This window comes from Acomys minous (assembly GCF_964271855.1).
Source record: "Acomys minous genome assembly, chromosome: 9".
Classification (NCBI taxonomy): domain Eukaryota; kingdom Metazoa; phylum Chordata; class Mammalia; order Rodentia; family Muridae; genus Acomys; species Acomys minous.
Window position 1 is genome coordinate 89925322 of NC_140490.1, and position 20927 is coordinate 89946248.

The 20927-nt window shown below is 47.3% G+C and overlaps 1 protein-coding gene and 1 long non-coding RNA gene across 4 annotated transcripts in view; one reads left to right on the plus strand and one right to left on the minus strand.

Moving 5' to 3' along the window:
- The first annotated feature begins 1641 nt into the window (after positions 1 to 1641).
- The window catches only part of GLT8D2 (glycosyltransferase 8 domain containing 2), a 41777-nt gene continuing 22491 nt past the window's right edge, over positions 1642 to 20927 (plus strand). The window contains exons 1-4 of one of the 3 annotated variants that reach the window (XM_084794247.1): positions 1642 to 2519; positions 11194 to 11240; positions 13773 to 13865; positions 20640 to 20811. In XM_084794247.1, the coding sequence (XP_084650373.1) occupies positions 11222 to 11240; positions 13773 to 13865; positions 20640 to 20811 (284 nt within the window). In that variant the 5' untranslated portion in view covers positions 1642 to 2519; positions 11194 to 11221. The remainder of the gene's footprint in view (positions 2520 to 11193; positions 11241 to 13772; positions 13866 to 20639; positions 20812 to 20927) is intronic. The other 2 variants (XM_084794246.1, XM_084794245.1) reach the window with 2 other exon arrangements.
- Positions 14722 to 18534, minus strand: LOC311604400. Its single transcript, XR_014781474.1, has 2 exons — positions 18503 to 18534; positions 14722 to 15434 (listed from the first exon to the last, which is right to left on the minus strand). It is a non-coding gene; the product is annotated as an uncharacterized lncRNA (long non-coding RNA).

Consider the following 20927-nt stretch of genomic DNA (forward strand, 5'->3'; position numbering starts at 1 on the left):
ACATTAAAAAAATTAAATGAAAGAACAAGGAGGAGGATGAGGGGGAGGGAGAGTGCTGTGAAACATTGTCTTCTGGACATGAAATGACACTGAGCTCACAGACCTGTCCACAATCTAACCGGTCAGCATCCTCCTGTGAGGGGGAGGGGCACCGAGGTCCTATCCTTAGCTGAGCAGCTACTGGCAGTTAACAGCCAATGTGGAGGGGGAATTGGTTTTTTTTTTTCTTCAGCAGTGTAGCACTGTTAAATTGCACATGATCTAGTAAACAATATCTCACTCCCTCTCTGTCTCTACCTGTATGCATGAGCGTGCGTGCATGCACACAGCTCACACACACACACACACACACACAGTCACACACACACACACACACACACACTTTTTTTTGTAAATGAAAAGGAGCTGGAGGAACTGGAGAGATGGCTAAGAAGTTAGTAACACTTGCTGCTCTTGCAGGAGGGCCTGGTTCAGTTCCCCCCACCACAAGGTGGCTGACAAACCGTCTGTTAACTCCAGCACCAGACGACCCAGCACCCTCTACTGGCCTCTCAGACACCACGCATGCACGCAATGCACATACATATATCTACAGGCAAACTCTCACACACAGCAAATATTTTTAAACTCAAAATATTTTTTTAACAAGTAAAAGTTTAAAGGAGCGAGAGCCAGGCATGATGGCTCCCACATTTGATTCAGCCCTTGAGAGGCAGAGGCAGGTGGATCTCTGAGGTGCAGTCCAGCCTGATCTGCATAGTTCCAGGCTATCCAGAGCTATAGTGAGACCTTGTCTTTAAAGCAAAACAAAAGGAGATAGTTGAGGAGTCCCTAACAGGAGTCTGTGCTTCAGCACTAAATTATTTTGCTATTGGATGTTATCTGGCTCAAAGCCTCAGTTAGCTCATTGAAGGATGGACCAAAATTTAGTCTACCTAACACAAACACTGTGAGAAGGAAGCAAAGCAGAAGATGTGGCTCTGTTTTGTCAGTGTTCAAAGCCCCGCGTGATTGAAGGATATTTGGGATATCCCCTGCTCCAACTCCAACGTAAGGAAACAATCCTCAAGAGTGTTGATACCCAATCCCACAGCTGCCAGCCACGTGGCTGAGGGGTACTTAGGCTGCAGGGTACTTAGGCTGCGGGGTACTTAGGCTGAGGGTACTTAGGCTGAGGAGTACTTAGCCATCACTAGTGTAGTTGGAAAACTGAATCTTAATAAAAATTTTCATAATTGAAAAATGAATACTGTTTCTTTCAGTTGTTAGAACTATTTTAAGTATATTTAAAACAACCTGGCATATATGACTCTAGCTGGGGATTAAACTTATGGCCCTGTCCATACTGGACAAGAGCTCTACTCAGCCTGCCTGTTGCTCTTTGTTTTGAGGCACTGTGTTATTCAGGCTGGCCTCGAACTCACTCTGTATCCCGGGTTTCCGTAAGTAAAATAAAATACATCATTTTTTATACTTTTATTAACATGGATGATAACCTCCTCCTTAAAAAAAAACACATTTGTTTGTTCGTTTAAGGCGAGGTCTCACATAACCCAGTGTTGGCCTTAAACTCCTGACCCCCACTGCCTCTGCCTCCTAAGTGCTAGGATTACAGCCAGGCCACACCACCCCAGTTCTTACTGGTCTTGGAAATTCAGTTACCGTGTAATTTGCATTGTATTTGTGAAAGAAAGGACCGCTTGCCATGGGCAGTCAGCAAGGGTCTCCTTACGAAAGCTAACGAAGGGCCACAACGGAATAAGTTCCACCAACCTACACAAAGTGCTGGTACCATTCCTGGGTTTCTTGGGAATCAACTGGAAAGCTACATACAGAGTGTCAGAGATTGCGACCGAGTCTAACCACCTGCCTGGTTTCTCTCCGCTTCGGCCACGAACACACTCCATCTGGAAACTTGGGTCTTTACCGCAGCCTCAGTTTAGAAGACCACAGTTGTCTGTGTTTTGGTTTGCCGTGGCGACATTTGAGTGTACAGGCGATGTCAGAGTCCCAACACGAACCTGGCTGTTGCTTTTTCTTTTGAAACTTAGATTAGACGCACCGTGGTATAACTTCACTTTCCAGGCATTTGCTGTTTCCTGGGTTTGAATCCTTTCCTCCAGAACAGCCCTCTTTTGGACAGGCCTGCAAGAGACACACGTGGACTCCAAGAGAAAGCTGAGAGCGGATGCCTGCCCGGGCCAGCCAGCCTGCCCGGCCTTCGTGCGGAGCACATCTGGAAGTGGTTTCAGGAGCTTGGAGTCCCAGCTGCTGAGGGAGTGGAAGAGAAACCCGAGCCATTCAAAGTCAACGCAAGCGCAAGCGGAGGTGGGTGTGGACCGCTGAGGCACACTGTCCTGGAAACAGCATATTAGCCCTGGGATTTCCAATGGGATCTGGGAAGCGGCAAAAGCAACGGGGAATCTTAGCCGCCTCTGCCAGGCCAGCCGCAGTCTGAACGCTCCGCCCTGCAGCGCTTCTGGACCAAGGAGCCCAAAGCTTACCCTCACATCCACCAGGTAAATAGAGCAATTTTACGGACAAGGTACCCTTTCCATTTCGCCTCCTCCGTCTGCAGCACCTGTTTGTTTTGCTGTGGCCTCAAGGAAGCAAATCGGAGGCGTCAGACTTGCCCCCTCCAGACTTAACCCCCTAGTTTGTAAGGGGAGCACCCTAAAGAATCTCCACTATTATAGCAAATAAAAGATGCTCAATGTACAAGCCTTTTCACATCTTGGGCTCCCCCCACCCCCACCCCCCAGAGCAGAGTTTATCCCTGGCCTCCTGGCCCCAGCTCTAACAGTGGGATTTGTCTGCATTGGATTTGAAGCCATCAGGGTTAGCATTAAATGTGAGTCTGTTTCTGAGCCAAAATGACTTTAACTGGCTTCTGAGTCATGCGTTTGGAATCTGTCCTGAGAAACTCTTCTGGGGGCTTCCATACCCAGTAAGAGAGCTGGCGATTGTAGGACTCTGTGGTTTGCTGTAGCACAGGAGTCATAGTGTTTGCTCTACCACCCGAAGGCCGTCTTACGTTCGCTTTAGCGGTGTTTAGCGGTGCTTGCAATACCTCAGGAAAGTCCAATATCCCTCGTAGACAGTTTGTGAAAGGAGTTAAGAAGAGGTGTTAAGCACAGAGCCTGAAAGGAAAGAGAGCATAGATTCTGTCGAACCGTGTGGATATGCTGTGAGGTTCGCTCTTGCAGCCTGCTAGGCCACGTGACGCTGGGGGTGGGGTGGGGGGGGGAAGGGGGGAGGGGTGTTTTGGCTGGCATTTCACTTCTGTGCAATATCCTTTTTGCATTACATAACGGGACTTCAGTCCTCCCTCTGTTACAGCCAACGACAGAGCTGCACCCCAGAGGCGTGAGGGTGTGGGGCTGTGTGCTGCCTGGAGGGCTCTCGTAAGCTTGATTCTGGTCTCATCACAGAGCATGCGCCTATATTTCCTCATCTGTAAAATGGAAATAAAGTGACATAAGGTAATATGTGACCATCAGGGTCTGCAAAGAGGGTTTTCCCTGGCGATGCTGATAAACACGGTGGGGGTGACTGGAGCGAGCACACACCCTGCACTGGGCCGGTCCCTGACGCTGATATGTTCTCCCTATGACACTCTGATGCCTCACACGGCCCTCATTGTACAACACGTCTTCTCCCCAGCACCCTGCTTTCTTTATCCCTCCACTCAGAGCCTCATCCCCAGCTCCACATTCTCTCTTTGCCCTCCATGTTTCTTCTCTGGGGGGAAAGGCATGTTCATTAAGCCACGGGCTTCATTTCTCATTCCCAAGGGACACCAATTTTTGTTGTTGTTGTTGTTGTTGTTTGAGACAGGATTTCTCTGTGTACCCTTGGCTGTCCTGGACTCACTTTGTAGACCAGGCTGGCCTCGAACTCACAATGATCCGCCTGCCTCTGCCTCCCAAGTGCTGGGATTAAAAGTGTGCACCACCACCGCCCAGCGGGACACCATTCTTTTACTGCTTCCTTGGTGTCAGAGTTTTTTAAAGAATTTTCAGACGGTCATAGACCCCTGGGGAGAGGAGCTCCGCAAACCTTCCGGCAGACCAGAGAGTGGAAAAGCACTTTAACGGTCCTGCGAAGTGTCAAAGCAAAGAATCCCACTTAAGGCCATTTAACACACAGTGGTTCCCAAAGTTGAACCAGTTTATCACATCCGTGAGTGATGCTTGGAGCGTGCTCTGCAGTCCCGTGTTCTGACCACACTTATTTTTGTTTTGACTCCTTTATGAAATCCTATTTCGTAGCACTCCTGGTGAGCGTCCAAGGGGCCGGGCCGTCTTCTTCTCTGTCCCTTAATGCTATGGTTTGGATGTGGTTTGTGGTTTGGAGTTCAAGTGTTTAGGACTTGATCCTTACGCCAGTTTTGGGAGATTGAATAGAAACTTTAGGAGTGATGCCGCCTCGCAGGGGGTGGGGGTGGGGTGTTTACATCACTCAGGGAATCCCATGTTCGTTCAGTGAGAGAGCTCATGCTATGCCTGCTAGTGCATTAAACATGGTCTCTAACCTAGCAATCCCCAAATCTTCCATCAACTCATTGGAATTGACATCTTTGGGGCTCTGAATCTTTGAGGTAATTTCCTTCGTATTCTTGTCTTTTCTTCCAAGCTAGAGCTAATCTCCTTGGCCACTGCCTGGTATGAAGGAATTCATCTCAGGTCTGGACACACTAAGGCAGCTGTCCAGGCCCCATCCTCAGGGCTGGGCTTTGAACACGCCATCTTTTCTCAGGTCTAGCCCAGCTCTCTATGCTGTGCTTTTTTGCCTAGCCAAGGCCTGAGGCCCTCGGTCTTCTTTCTTCTCCTCTTTGAAGCGGCCACTGTCCTCTGCTTTGCCTTGGGAATTCATTGTTCCGTCACTGACATTGAGTGACTCCCACCTCTACCTCTAGCTGTGCTGAAGACGGGCTGACAAGCTTGGCCGCACTGCGGGGTGGACCCCTACCCGAAGGAAACTGTCACTCAGAAGTTGTTCAGCCTAGAAAAGCTGTGGGTTTTCCCCATCCAGAACCCTCTGCCTGCATCCTTGGGTTGGGACCTCTGGCTCATTCTTGGATAAACAGACTTCTTTCTATCTGGAGTGACAAGCACGGTGATAAAAGAGCCTCTTTCTCTTGTTTTCGCTCTCCTGTTGTTCACTCAAACTATCTTTGGGACAGGACAGGCACATCAGGGAGGCACAGTCCCGTCTTCAGTCATCATGCTAAGGACACAGGCACACAGTATGGCGGCTGGGAGTGATGGCACACGCCTTTAATCCCAGCACTTAAGAGGCAAAGGCAGGTGGATCTGTGAGTTCAGGTTCCAGGGACACCCAGGGCTACGCAAAGAAACTTGTCTCAAAACAAACAGACAAACAAACAAACAAACAACCCAAAACAAAACAGAAAGTGTGGAGAGCGGGGAGAAGAAAGGAAAGAAAACAGTGTGGAGAAGTCACAGATAGAATGGGTGCTGGGAGAGCGAGCACCAGCCAGGGCAAACACTCCCTGAAGGAGATGAAAAAATGGGCATTCCAGGCAGGGATGCTGCCTGAATTAACTCCCAGGAGCAGCAGCCTGTAGAGTTGGGCATGCACGGGCTAATAGAGACTGACCATGAGCTGTTCAGCATGCCCACGAGTGCTCCATTGGGTTGATTCCTCTTAACTTTCAGTGGGTACCAATGAGGGGTTATAAGCAAGAATGGAATACTCTAGGTGGGGGAGTTAGGCTGCTTCTTTAAACTGGCAGATAATTGTGTGTTTTTACAAGGCACGGTGTGTCTTTTCAATTTATGGGCATAGTGATTAGGTGGGTAAGTTGGTATTCTATCATCTTGAACATTTGTCGCTTCTTTGTATTGGAAACACTCAAGATTGTTAGCTATTTAAAACTGTACAACTGTGGGAGGCTGGAGGGGTGGCTCAGAGGTTAAGAACACTGACTGCTCTTCCAGAGGTCCTGAGTTCAATTCCCAGCAACCACTTGGTGTCTCACAACCATCTATAATGAGATCTGGTGCCCTCTTCTGGTGAGCCGGTGTACATGCAGGCAAAGCTCTGTATACATGATAAATAAATCTTTTTTAAAAATGTACAACTATGTGCTGTCAACTGTAGTTTCCCTGAATTATCAGATGTCACGCGTTGCTTCTCCTATGTAGCTGCACCTATGTGCCATTCAGCCACACTCGCTCCTTCCCCGTGCCACAAATCATTCAGAACGGTTCTAAAGTACGTTGGTTGTCTTGTATTCTCCAAAATTGTCAGAGCTGTGACAAAAGGAAAAGCAGTGGAAGTGACATCAATTAACAGTAAAAACCGCCAGAGATAGAAAGCCAAGCTACAGGATACCAGGCTGGAACAATAGGAGTTGAATATGGATTGCTTAGTGGGCGATGTTATTAATTTTCTTAGACGTGATCATGGCATTTTGGCTGTGTGGGAAGATGTCTTTGGTTTGTGTTTTACCCTTGTTTTTGTGTATGTGCACGGATATGTGGCCTTTTCAACACAGCCACACACTCAAAGAGGCCCAGACAGCTCAGAAGGAAGCACAGTTCGGCCTTGACTGTGCCCTGTTTGTGATAGAACAGATGAAATGACATCCATCTGAGGGAATTTCCTGGCGTTCCTCACATCCCGAGACACAGGTTTCTCGTTTCTTTTCTGCTGTTGATGATACTGAGTCTGGCCACTTTGATGAGATGGGATTTTTTCCATTCCAATTCTTGAGAAAGCCCCCTTTCAATTAATACGTAATCTTAGGGTGATACTGTAAAACTGTGAATTTCGCCTGGCATGGTGGCACGCGCCTTTAATCCCAGCACTTGGGAGGCACAGGCAGGTGGAGTGTTGTAGGTGAAGGACAGCCTGGTCTACAAAGTTCAGGACAGCCAGGGCTACACAGAGAAACCCTGACTTAAAAAAAAAAAAGACTTTGAAGTTGTTTCTCAACAACCTCTCACTAAATTGTTGAGGTTCCCCACCTCACACCCCTGTCTCTCATTAGTTATCAAACATGGTGGTTGCAAAGTCATACTGTAGGCACTGTGAGGTATCTTAACTTTCCAAGGGCAGGAGGCGTCTTCTGCATGGTGGAGCTAAGATTTGAACCTAGGCTCATCTGACCGCAAGCCTCCCTGCTACCTAGCAGCATGGCAGCCATATCGCAGAATGATCTATTTGGTCCTATGACTGCAGAATTTCTATTGTATTTTGCCGCTGGCATTTTGAGGCCCACGAAACCGAAATTGTAAGAGGGAGAGAAGGGTACAATTTGAACATGCCCCCCTCTCCCCGGTGTTTCAGACCGAACCTCCGCGCACACTAGGCAAGTGTTCTATCACAGAGACGCACTCTGCCCTCCACATGCTTTGTGTAAAGCACACTTTCTGTGGGGATGCTCTGCGTCTCAAGGAGATGCCATGTGGATCAGGGCTTCCCACACCCCGTCTGCTTCAGGAGCATCCCTCCTCCTCAGCTCAGTGTTGTACCTTGCTGTTAGACATCCAAGACTTTGTGGTCAGTGAATTTTGATGCTCCAGTGGCCAAGAACTGTTCTACCACTGACCCAATTGTGACTTCGGCGTTTGACTGGAGGCCGAAGACAGCAAATGGAATATGAAACCTCAGAAGCCTGAAACACACTGTGGGGAGAATTCCAGAGGCAGGATGGGATGCATCTTGGGGTCTCCGAGCCCTTCTGAGGCACATGTCCTCGCTTAAAGAATGAAGAGTAGAGGCCTAGAGAGATGGCTTAGCAGTTAAGTACACTGGCTGCTCTTACAGAGGTCCTGAGTTCAATTCCAGGTAATCACACGGTGGCTCACAACTGTCTATAACTCCAGTTCCAGAGAACTCGACGCCTCACAGGCATACACGTAGGCAAAAACACCAATGCAAATAAAATAAATAATTTTTTAAAATGAAGAGTAGTGTTTCTACTTGAAAAAGAATTCTAAGAATTGAAGAAGGCCATGGACCCAAATAATCCCCTCCCCCCCCCCACATACACACATCATATTGCCATAACGAATGTATTTATCTGCAAGTAACTGCACCTAGCTAGGCATAGTGGTACACACACAATCCCAGCACTCAAGAGGCAGAGGCAGATCTCTGTGAGTTCAAGGTCAGCCTGGTCTACATAGTGAGCTCCAGGACAACCAGAAAAGAAAGAAACTGAGCCATGATCAAGCAGTTTAGGAGCAAGGGAGAAATTTCTTGGCTTATGTAGAGGTGCTAGGGAGGAACTTTCTTCAGGAACTCTGGACTTGGCCTCAGTTTCTCCCGAGGCACGACATAGCTTCCTTCACCGAAAGAGAGGAGGAACCATGCTGCCAAAGGCCATTCTGAAATGACATTACTCCCAAAAGTTAGATGAGCGAGTATCACTTAGAGTTATAAATGGATAAAAAAAAAAAAAAAAAAGACCTGAGACCTACCTCTGAAAGCCCCTATGCAGTGTGTTGTTTCAGTTAGGGTTGGGGGAGGGGCCCCCTGACATGAGCTCTGAGCTCCTGGTTTTGCCAGAGGCCAGGGGAATAAAAGGCTGGGTGTGAGTGCATAGTTATAGGGAATTAAAGCCTCACCCCAAATATCTGGTGATGAGTTGTCTGATCGCTGCCAACAAATTCTTCCCGCATTCTAGCTCAGACCTGGCGTACCTCCCATCCCATCTTCCTCCCCCTCCCGCCCCCAGAGCTGAGGACCTAACCCAGGGCCTTGCGCTTGCTAGGCAAGCGCTCTACCACCTAGCTAAATCCCCAACCCCCATCTTCCTTCTTACAGTGTCTCTGCTGCTGGTTTCTGAAGCTTATCGGTTGCTGTCTGCAGCCTCCAGGCCAACGTCAAAGTCACACGTTCTTTGGAAGGACCACACGTTAAACAGACCCACCTACCTTTAAAGTAAACTTAAGTTCCCAAGACCGGTTGCTATTTATGGTAAAGTGGCTTTACAAAAATAAAGGAAGTCAGTTTCCGTCTCCTGGACCAATTGGTAAGATAGCACAAGGAAGTAAATGCTCAAATAAACGATTAAAACAACAACAACAACAACAACTTACTTTAGGCTTTCAGATTTAGGGAAACACAGGCAGGCAGGTGGGTGAAACAGTGAGTTTGAAGCCAGTTTGATCTAAATAACAAATTTCAGGACAGCTACAGTGTGAGACCCTGTCTCAACATAAAATACAATTTGCATCTAATGGTTGAATCTATTGTTGTTGTTTCATTTTTCAAGACAAAGTTTCTCAGTGTAGCCCTAGCTGTTCTGGAGCTCAGTCTGTAGCCCAGGCTGGCTCTGGAGCTCAGTGTGTAGTCCAGGCTGGCTCTGGAGCTCAGTCTGTAACCCAGGGTGGCTCTGGAGCTCAGTCTGTAGCCCAGGCTGGCTCTGGAGCTCAGTGTGTAGGCCAGGCTGGCTCTGGAGCTCAGTCTGTAGCCCAGGCTGGCTCTGGAGCTCAGTCTGTAGCCCAGGCTGGCTCTGGAGCTCAGTCTGTAGCCCAGGCTGGCTTTGAACTCAGGGATCCACTTTCCTCCGCCTTCCAAGTGCTGGGATCAGATGCATGTATCACCACACTTGGTTTATATTGGTTAGACTTTTTTTCTCTTGCTTTTCTGTAGGAGTATCTAAGATACTATATTACGTACGCAGAAAAAACTGTAACCTGGAGCTAGGAGTGGTGGTGCACATCTGTAATCCCAGCACTCAGGGAGGCAGAGGCAGGCAGATTGCTGTGAGTTCGAGGCCAGCCTGGTCTACAAAGCAAATTTGAGACAGTCAAGGCTACACAGAGAAACTGTGTCTCGAAAACAAAACAAAACAAAACAAAAACCTGTAACCTGGGAAAGCTGGGGAGGATTGTAACAGGTCTATTTGAAAAGAGACATTATTGGGCCAGGCGTGGTGATGCACACCTTTAATCCCAGTGCTCGGGAGGCAGAGGCAGGTGGATTGCTGTGAGTTCGGGGCCAGCCTGGTCTACAGAGAGAGTATAAGACAGCCAAGGCTACACAGAGAAACCCTGTCTTGAAAAACCAAGAACCAAACGAAAACAACAAAAACAAAAAGAGAATCTGAAGGGAAAGCAATGTGCTTGAAAGAGTGTTAGTGCATTGTGGAGGAACTTGAGTTTTCACTCTCTTTCTGTTTGTTTTGTTGTAGTTGTTGTTGTTTTTGAGACAGGGTTTCTCTGTGTAGCCCTGGCTGTCCTGGACTCACTTTGTAGACCAGGCTGGCCTCAAACTCAGAGATCCTGCTGCCTCTGCCTCCCGAGTGTGGGGGGTTACAGGTGTGCACCATTGTACTAGCTCCTGTTAATCTTGTCCATCACTGTATCCCTAGTGCATCACATGCTGGGCTTTTAGTAATGAACGAACTATTGGAATGGATGTAAAGTCTGCCCATTCTAGGACTGTCTGTTTCCACCAGGTATTCCAGACAATGGAAACACTTCCTTATTTAAAAAGGCAAGCATGGGATATGTATTACAGACATATTAAGAGACTTCCTTAAATGATACTTCTCTGTAGTCCCATTTACTCCAGTAGATAATGGGGCTCCTTTTGGAGAGGGAATGAAAAAAAAAATGAAGAGAAATCATCATCTCTTTGGACCCATTTGTTCAGCCAGAATAATTACTCTTGAGGTGCACTGTACGTGTGTAATGGTTATCTCATTGTCAACTTAATGCAATTTGGAATCACGTGGGAAATGGGCCTATGGGCATTACTTGTGGAATTAACAGCAGTGGGAAGACCTGCCCTCTGTGGGTGGCACCATCCCTTAGGCTAGGATCTTGGTGAGCTGCAGAAGTAGTCCTCACTCTCCTGATTGTGGATGTGACGTGTGCCTTGACCTCCTTACCACGGTGGGCTATACTCTTGAAGACTGTGAGATAAAAATAAGTCCTTTCTCTCTGAAGTTGCTTTTGTTGGGATAATCTTATACGGCAGCAAGAAACTGAGACAACGTTCAAGAAATATTTATTTTCTTCCCAGAATTCTAGATCCAGAACAGTAATGAAACATACTTCACAACATACCAGATTTCCAGAGGGAGAGTCAGCCTTAACACTTGATGTCTTTTTTTGTTTGGTTTATTTTGTTTTCCGAGACAGGGTTTCTCTGTGTAGCTGGTATTGATTTTTTTTTTTCTTTAGTGACGTTTTACTTTTCAATCCACAGGTCCTGGTTGTTATTCAAGTCGATACACATGGCTTTTCTACGCAAAAGTAAGAACTGAACTTATGAAATAACTATAAAGAACATTATTCATTAGAGGAAAAACACAGTTATGTTTTTGTCATTGGTAACAGCCACAGTAGGGTCGGTCAGGTATTGACTGGGCCACCTCTCTAAACATGGTGGAAGGTGAACAGTAACCAGGTCTCTTGAGACCTACAGAACCGTTTTCTTCCTCCTGGTCTGTGGCTATCCATCCCTGACTCTTGCCCAAAAGGGTGAGAGAGAGAGCTGGAAACTGGACCTGCGCGAGGTTGAACCACAGAAGCAAAGTGTAGTTTGGGGAGAAACATAAAATTCTCTAGATCCTTTCATTTACATATATGAACGCAAAACTCTGGGGGGGGGGTGTCAAAAGTTAAATTAGCATAAAGCCAATAATTATCTTTAGAGAAATAGCTTAAATTTTTATTTGTATCAGAGAAGCCCACAGAGGCTCATGGAAGTTAAGTAATCCATGTGAGTTCATATAGCTAAGAGGCGGTGAAAATGAGGTTGGAATCTGAGTTCATATCCCAGCTTCTTCCCTCCCCACAAGAGTTACAATGTAGCCGGGCGTGGTGGCGCACGCCTTTAATCCCAGCACTCGGGAGGCAGAGGTGGGTGGATCACTGTGAGTTCGAGGCCAGCCTGGTCTACAAAGTGAGTCCAGGCCAGCCAAGGCTAACACAGAGAGACCCTGTCTCAAAAAACCAAAAAAAAAACAAAAAAACAACAACAAAAAAAGAGTTACAATGTAGCCTAGGCTGGCCTACATTCACTGTGTTACAATGTAACTCAGCCTGGCTTGGATTCCCTATGATTCTCCTGCCTCTGCCTGGTGAGTGTGGGATCACAGGCTTGGGTCACAGACCCGACTCTCACACGTGTGTGTAGGCTCAATTTTTGTAACAATTATATTTTATCATGAACTTATTAACTGAGAGGACCTTACTTATAACCCTACTAACCTAACCAATAGGAAAAGGAGATTAAAGAATACAATAATGGCCCGGCGTGGTGGCACACGCCTTTAATCCCAGCACTCGGGAGGCAGAGGCTGGTGGATCGATGTGAGTTCGAGGCCAGCCTGGTCTACAAAGTGAGTCCAGGACAGCCAAGGCAACACAGAGAGACCCTGTCTCAAAAAAACCAAAAAAATAAATAAATAAATAAATAAAAGAATACAATAATGAAACTGTAAGGATATCAGTTCTGAGGAACAATTCTCCTGGTGTAGTCAGCAGGATTTCTTCTGCTGCAACCTGGAGCAACCAGAACCCAGAGCCTCAGCCCGAGCCCGAGCCCCGAAGCCTTCCCTCGAGCCATTCTCTCTAGGAGCGTCTGGAAGTGGATGGATGAACAGCCAAAACTATCCCAAGTCTCCAAAGGCTCCGCCTTCTGTTTTTGGCTCACATTTATACCTCTTCTCCGAATTTGTTCAAGGATGTTTTTCAGCTGGTTAACATGGTGGTTCGACTTCTAAGGGGATAAACATCACCTCTCTCACAAGTCTTTTTCTCATCCCCCAAAAAACATGTTTATCTCTCCTTCACTTGTGCATACCCTATGGGCAGAGTCACATGTCTCCATTTTTTTCTCCATTTGTGTTCCTTCTGTCTTCCACATCCTTTAAAGATCATCTTTAGATTCGTCCATGCTTAATATTTGTATAATACATTTTTATAACATAAAGCCTCTATCCTTTCTTTTTTTTTTTTTTTTTTTTTTTTTTTGGTTTTTCGAGACAGGGTTTCTCTGTGTAGCCTTGACTGTCCTGGACTCACTTTGTAGACCAGGTTGGCCTCGAACTCACAGCAATCCGCCTGCCTCTGCCTCCCGAGTGCTGGGATTAAAGGCGTGCGCCACCACGCCCGGCCTTCCTCTATCCTTTCTATAAGTGGGAAAGTATCTATCTCCTGGCACAAAAAGAAGATGATCTGTAATATACTTGCCTAGAAGAATGCTCAGTTTTGAGTAGCTTGCGTCGCATGCCTGCAGCGTTGAAATCAGAGACTAGCTTTGTCACACATGATTTGATACAGCTTAACTCTGTGAACACAAATATCCCCAGTTATTTTACCGACAACCAGCAATGTGTGCATTCTGTACTCAAAAACTGCTGCCCAACACCATCGCATTCCTAGCATCACCAGTGTGGAAAGAGGTTTAGGCTGGGGTCCTCCTCACCTGGAGCCAGGGCTCGACTGGCATTTGAATTCATTGAAACGCAGCTGGGTTCTATAAGTTTAAGTCTGTTCAGAATTAGCAGTAGCTCATAAAAGGCATTCTAGAAATGACACTGTGTGTAAGACGGATGAGATATTCATGCAAGGCAGCCTCCTGAGTCTCAGGCCTCTGCCTGGGTCTAGCCCTGGCTCCGAGGAACCCGACCACAGTGAGTGAAGTCAATGCATTACTTCACAGGCTGTGTGCTCAGTAAGTGTCCTCCGTGTGGCTGCCCGCGCCGGCGTTCTGTTTTGTTTTCCAGTTGGTTTGAGGTTGACTGATCAAACTTTGATGCTATTCCCTCTTCATTTCAGTCAATCAAGTGTTGCTGTTCCTGCTGGCCCTGACCCTTTGTGGGATTCTGTACAAGAAAGTTCGTAAGGGAGCCGCTCTCAAGAGTGAAGCAGGTGAGCAAACATGGAGACTGTCGGGACAAGACACCTCAGGAGGTGGTTTCAGTGTTTTCCGGTTGGTTCCTTTCGGTGAATGGGTTCAGGGGTAAACGATACAGCCCTTAGGGCCAGCTTGGAGAGTATCTACCATAGGGTAACAGTTGGGTTATGCTCCAAATGACCAGTCCTATTCACTCTGCACCGTGTGGAGGGCCTGTTAAAACACACCTGGGCTGGGTGTGTTACACACACCTGTGATCCCAGCACCTGGAGGTTAAGGTAGGAAGGATTGTGAGTTTGAGGTTAGCCTGGGCTACATAGTGAGTTCAGGCCTATCTGAGTTACAAAGCAAGACCCTGTCTCAAGCAAACAGAACAGACACTTACTACTAGGTCCCACCACAGAGGTCTGTCACAGACAGTGTGGGCCTGGGGATCTGCATTTCACAGAAGCTCCAGGCAGGTGCTAGGGGGGCTCTTGATTCTTGGACAATGTTGTCCCCACCGCTGGGACTGCTCTGCACCCTGTCCCTTTAGAGCCTCTCCACAGTTTGCTTTTGAGAATTGTTGTTGTTGTTGTTGTTGTTGTTTGATTTTCTCGAGACAGGGTTTCTCTACGTTACCGTGACTTGGCAGCTTGCAGAGGATCCGGGTTTGATTCCCAGTGCCCATAAGGTGGCTGATAACTGTCTGCGACTCCAGTTCCAGGGCGGGGAACACTTACTTTTGAACTCTATGGGTACCTGGCACACACGTGATGCATGAACAGGGAGACACACACACACACACACACACGACACTCATACACATAAAATAAAATAAGCGTATTTTTAAAAAAATAAGCTTCTACAAAAGGCGAGCAGACAGTAGGCTGGTTCATGCTAACGTTGCATAGTGGCCCTTGTCTGCAACTTAGTCGTTTATTTAAAACTCATTATGCTTCGCATGTGTGATGAGCAAGTTTGCAGAAGTTAGCTTGTATTAACTTGCTAGGGCTGCCATGGGGAATCCATTCTCTCACGGTTCTGGAAGCGGTAAGGCCAAGGCGCTGGCCAGCTGGCTTCTCGCATGGCCTCTCCTTGTTGGCAGATGGCCACCCTTAGTGTCTCCATGTGGCCTTGCTTCTGTACATGAGTCCTTGGTGTCACCTTCTCTTTATTATGGCACCAGTCCTTTAGGCTTAGCGCCCAACCTATAGCCACAAGGGTTTTTTGTTTGTTTGTTTTTGTTTTTATGTCCCCTCCTGTCCCTTTAATGGTCTCATCTACAAATACAGTCATATTTAGAGTCACTGGGGCTCAGGACTTTAACACGGACTTTGGAGTGGAGCCACAAGTTAGTTGGCTCATCATCTCAAGCGTTTGATAGGGTGAGGGAAGGAAAGAAGACGGAACGAGGGAGGGCGGTGTCTTAGCGTTCTCTCGCTGTGAAGGGACACCATGACCACGGCAGCTCTTATAGGTGGAAGTATTTAACCGAGGCTTACAGTGTCCACGATTTGTTGATTGTTATCATGGTGGGAAACATGAGCAGCACACAGGGAGACACAGTGCTGGAGAAGTCGCTGGGAGCTCTACATCCAGATCTGCAGGCGGCAGGAAGAGAGAGAGAGAGACACTGGGACTGGCTTGGGCTTTTGAACCCAGTGACAAGCTTCCTCCAGCAAGGCCACACCTACTCCGGCAAGGCCACAGCTCCTAATCCCTCTCAAGCAGTGCCGCTCTCTGATGACTAAGCACTCAGACATATGAGCCGCTAAGGGTTATTCCTATTCAAACCACCACAGATGGGTAGGAGGAACGTCTGCATCTGTGTTCCTCCTACTACGCTGTGTTTGTAAACCCACAGATTCCTTTAGCTTGTCTTATAACATCTGCTAAACAACTGCAGCGGGGTGCACATCCTGGTGGATTAACCAGCTATGTGTGTAATAGCAAAGCACGTGGGTGATATGAATGGATCCAGTCCCACTTTGTTATCCCACCCAGCATTCAAATAAAAAGACAACATGGGCCCGGCGTGGTGGCGCACGCCTTTAATCCCAGCACTTGGGAGGCAGAGGCAAGCAGATCGCTGTGAGATTAAGGCCAGCCTGGTCTACAAAGTGAGTCCAGGACAGCCAAGGCTACACAGAGAAACCCTGTCTTGAAAAACCATAAAAAAAAAAAAAGACATCATGATGTTGAAGAACCATTACAAAAGAATAGAGGCCAGGCAGTGGCGCACGCCTTTAATCCCAGCATTAGGGGAGGCAGAGGCAGGTGGATCTCTCTCTGTGAGTTCAAGGCCAGCCTGGTCCACAAAGCGAGTCCAGGACAGCCAAGGCTACACAGAGAGACCCTGTCTTCAAAATGAAAACAAACAAAAAGAATAGAATGTTGACAAGGAGTGCCATGTGTGCCGTGTAAGAGAAACAAGTTACTGAGAAGTATGGCTGAATTTGCATTTAAACCTCATGGGGCTGAGGAGATGGCTCAGAGGGTAAAAGCACTGTCTGCTCTTCCAGAGGTCCTGAGTTCAATCCCCAGCAACCACATGGTGGCTCATACACATCTTTAATGTGATCTGGTGCCCTCTTCTGGCTTGCAGATGTACATGCAGGCAGCGGACTGTATACATAATAAATAAATCTTAAAAAAAAAAAAAAAAGTCATATACCTGGGCTAGAGAGACGGCGCAATGCGTGAGAGTGCTCGCTCTGTGTCCTATCTCTGTAAAGAGACACCATAACCAAAGCATTCCAAAGCATTCCACTGAGGGTTTGTTTGCAGTTTCAGAGGGTCAGTCCATGATCCTCACGGTGGAATCACTGGGCAGGCAGCTCAGCCCTGGAGCAGTAGCTAAAGCTGACGTTTATTTCCCCAATGGAGGCAGAGAGAGACTTGGCCTGGCCTGGGCGTTTGAAACCTCAAAGCGCACCCCCAGTGAACAAGACTACACCACCTAACTCTTCCCAGCAGTCTTCCAACTAGAAACCAAACATTGAAATATATGGGCCGGCAGGGCAGTGGTGGCCCGTGCCTTTAATCCCAGCACTTGAAAATCAAAGACAGCCGGGCGTGGTGGCGCACGCCTTTAATCCCAGCACTCGGGAGGCAGGGGTAGGCGGATCGCTGTGAGTTCGAGGCCAGCCTGGTCTACAAAGTGAGTCCAGGATGGCCAAGGCTACACAGAGAGACCCTGTCTCGAAAAACCAAAAAAAAAAAAAAAAAAAGAAAGAAAGAAAAAAAAAAGAAAGAAAGAAAGAAAGAAAAAAAAGAAAAGCAAAGACAGGCAGATCTTTACAAGTTCAAGGCCAGCCTGGTCTACAAAGCGAGTCCAGGACAGCCAAGGCTACACAGAGAAAACCCTGTCTCAAAAAAAAAAAAAAAAAAAAAGGCACAAATATAGGAGCCTATGAGGGGGGGGGGGGGCGGCGCGGGGATGGGAAGCTCATCTCATTCAAACTACCACACTTCGCAAGCGTGAGAATCTGAGTTTGAATCCCCAGCAGCCATATAAAAGCTAGGCACATAGCCTAGCACGTGGAATTCCTCTCCATGCAAATAAAGAGCCCCAACATCTCAGCCCCAAACAATGATATGAGCCCACCCTGGAAATCCCTTCCCGCTCCCCGAGCTCCATTCATATAGGTCTCGCTCACCTCACTGAAGCACACAGGCTGTTTTACCAAATATCGCCTACGGTAAGAGTGGCCGTGTGAACGGGAGAGCTCCGAGCTAAAAGGATGTTAACACCTAAAAAGTTGTTTGTCGGAGGTTTTTCTCTCTCTGGGCATTCATTGCTGGACTGGGACTGTGGATCTACACCCCCTGGCGCCTGGATGTTCCAAAGGGAAGAAGCAGTAACACTGAAAACCTCGAGGAGGTCGCCCCTTCTTCCCCCTCTCCTCCCCTCCCCCCACTTCCCCAGAAAACCAGGATCCCGTTGACTCATCCGGTCCAGCGCCACCTTACCTTTCCCAGCCCGGTGCGCAGCAGCTGCTGGGCTCCCTGAGAAAGGAAGCAGGACACAGCGCTTCTTCGCTGCTTCCTTTAAATACCGCCCATTTTAGCCAGACAATAGAGGCATGTACATTTTTGTTTGTTTGTTTGGCTTGGTTTTTCCGAGACAGGGTTCTGGGGTGTGTGCTTTTAATCCTAGCACTCGGGAGTCAGAGACAGGCAGATTTATGTTCTAGGAGCTACCCTGCTTTTTTAGTCTTCTATTTTTCTGTCCCTACAAATATCCTCAAGGGCTCTGTTTTCTAAGGTGACTCCGTGGCTCAGATGAGTTCTTTTCAGTAAACTTTGACCATGCAGCGGGGTGAATCAACAAGCTCAAAGTCGGGCTCTTCAGAGCTGGACGTGGTGGCGCACACCTTTAATCCCAACACTCAGGAGGCAGAGGCAGGCGGATCTCTAGTTTCAGGCCAGCCTGGTCTACAAAGTGAGTCCAGGACAGCCAAGGCTACACAGAGAAACCCTGTCTCGAAAAACCAAAAACAAGACTCTTCAGTTACAGAAATAGAGACAGATGACGAGGCACCCATCCCTAGGACAGAAGCAGAGGGCAGAGAGAGAAGTACGCCGCCTTTGCCCTCGCAGTGCTCCCGTGCCATAAGAAGGGACAAACAGTGCAGCGGAGATGGGTAAGAGAGAATTAACCACGTACAGAGTAACTGCCGACGCCAGGAGCAGCGCGTGTAAAGGACACTGCAGTGATAAGAGAGCATGCGCAAGGAAAGACAGTGATAAGAGAGCATGCGCCTGGTCTTGAGGCACGATCAGGAGGAGTTTGGCGTTGCTCAAGGACCGCCAGCGGTGAGCCGGCACAGCCAGGCTTGCGTGTCAGATCGCCTCACATGGCCGCATGGTGACAATTCACCGCTAAAGGAACACGGCCACAAACACATCTGCTTTTGTTTTGCATTTTAAAACTGAATGCAGTGATCTAACCACTTGGGAAGTAGGGGCAGGCTGATCACAAATTCCAGACTGGCCTGAACTATGAGATGCTGCCTCCAAAACATTATTTTGTTTATTATAATAATAATAATAATAATAATAATAATAATAATAATAATAATAATAATAACAACAACAACAGTAACAATAATAATAAATATTTATTATTTTTTATTCACCGGGCACCATGGCACACACCTGTAATCCCAGCATTCGGAGAGACAGAAGCAGGTGGATCGCTGTGAGTTTGAGGTCAGCCTGGTCTACAAAGTGAGTCCAGGACAGCCAAGGCTACACAAAGAAACCTTGTCTCAGGAAAGGGAAAAACAAAACAAAACAAACAACAACAATAAAACCCATGGTTACCTAGTGAATTTGAAAAAAAATTAAGAAACAGAAAATTAAAATTACAATTTTATAAATAGACACAGATAAATTTGTGGCTATTTATGTATCATGTTTGGATCAAAGACCAGAAAGAATTTTGTTTATTTATTTATTCTGTAGGGCCTCAATATGCAGCCCTGGCTGGCCTGGAACTCATTATATAGCCTAAACTGCCTCAAACTCACAAAGGTCCACCTACCTCTGCCTCCACATACACCAACACACCCAGCTAAGAATTTTATATTCTTTTCCCCCCTTCAAGATATATTATGAGAGTCTCTTAAGTCAGGAAATATATCATGAGTTATTTTTTTTTAGTAGCAGAAACAGGAGTGCATAGAAAACAAACAAAAAAACAAGAACCAGAGAGACTATTTAATGTTTATTAAAATATAGAAAATACACCTAGTAATGTGTTTCAATAAGTGTTTATTGAATTAAATATCAGCTAGAGCTACCTTGGACCTAGGTGAGAGAGGTTTTGTAAAACTGTCTGCAAAGAGAGGTGGGGCTTAGTAAAACAGGCTGGCTTTTATTCTTTGCAATGCAGGTTGCATTGTGCCATCAAATTATAATGTAGCATAGCTGTTTCATCTCTTCCCACATGGTCAGTTATTCATCGTGAGTACTAGTCACGCCCTTCTGTTAATGTCCTGCCCCCCCCATCCCCTCTTTCCCCGTCTCTGTTTTGTTTTCCAAGACATGGTTTCTCTGTTGTAGCCTTGGCTATCCTAGACTTGCTTTGTAGACCAGGCTGTTCTTGAACTCACAGAGATCTGCCTGCCTCTGCCTCCCTCCCCAGTGCTGGGGCCATCACCGCCTGGCTTAGTCCTTTCTCTTGCTGTTAGCATTTGAGAAACTCGACTAAGGAATGGAGAGGAACAGAAAAACCATAGCAGTACAGGCCAGACAAGTTCTGACTTCGGAGTTAAGGGCTGCCGGGCCCCCTCGGGCTCTATGGTTCTTAGTGTGTTTAGCTGCATGTGTGTGAGGCTGTGGACTGGTTTCTGAAAAAGTGTCCCAAAATAACAGAGACCTAGACGTTTACCCCGCATTAACGTGAAAATCTGATGTGTGGATTCCTCAGCCCTTCAGATCAAAATCCTTCTTACGTTAGGGTCCTGACCTCTCAGGTACCAATCCAGGAAGTTGCTCTGCCTCTTAGCATCACGTCCGTCAAAGGTGCAGGGGCGGGAGTAGACGGCAGACCCTGTAGATGCACGTGACTTAAAGCAACATCCCATTTGTCCAACTTGATGACATTTTTGCAGCAAGGGAATGGGGGCGGGGAAGGAGTGGTTTTTAGTGGTTGGCCACGTGCCAGCTGAAGTTTCCAATCAAGGGACAGAGAGAGACTGGATGTGGTACAGCAGTCTTCCCCACACTGCGGGGCTCGGAGCTGGACTGCTCACCCGCAACGTGCCTTGCGCTTGAGTCACTGATTTTGATGTTTCCAGATGACGATTCCGAGTCCCCCGAGGACATGGAAGAAGAGATTCCAGTGGTGATCTGTGCTGCCGCGGGGAGGATGGGCGCAGCCATGGCTGCTATCAACAGCATCTACAGCAACACTGACGCCAACATCGTGTTCTATGTAGTCGGACTACGGAACACTCTGTCTCGAATACGGTAGTTTGTATACTATGGTTTTTAGAGTGTTCTATTTTCTTCCTCTTTTCTTCTTCCTTTTTTCTTCTCCTCTTCCTCCTCCTCTTCCTCCTCCTTCTCTTCTTCCTCCTTCTCTT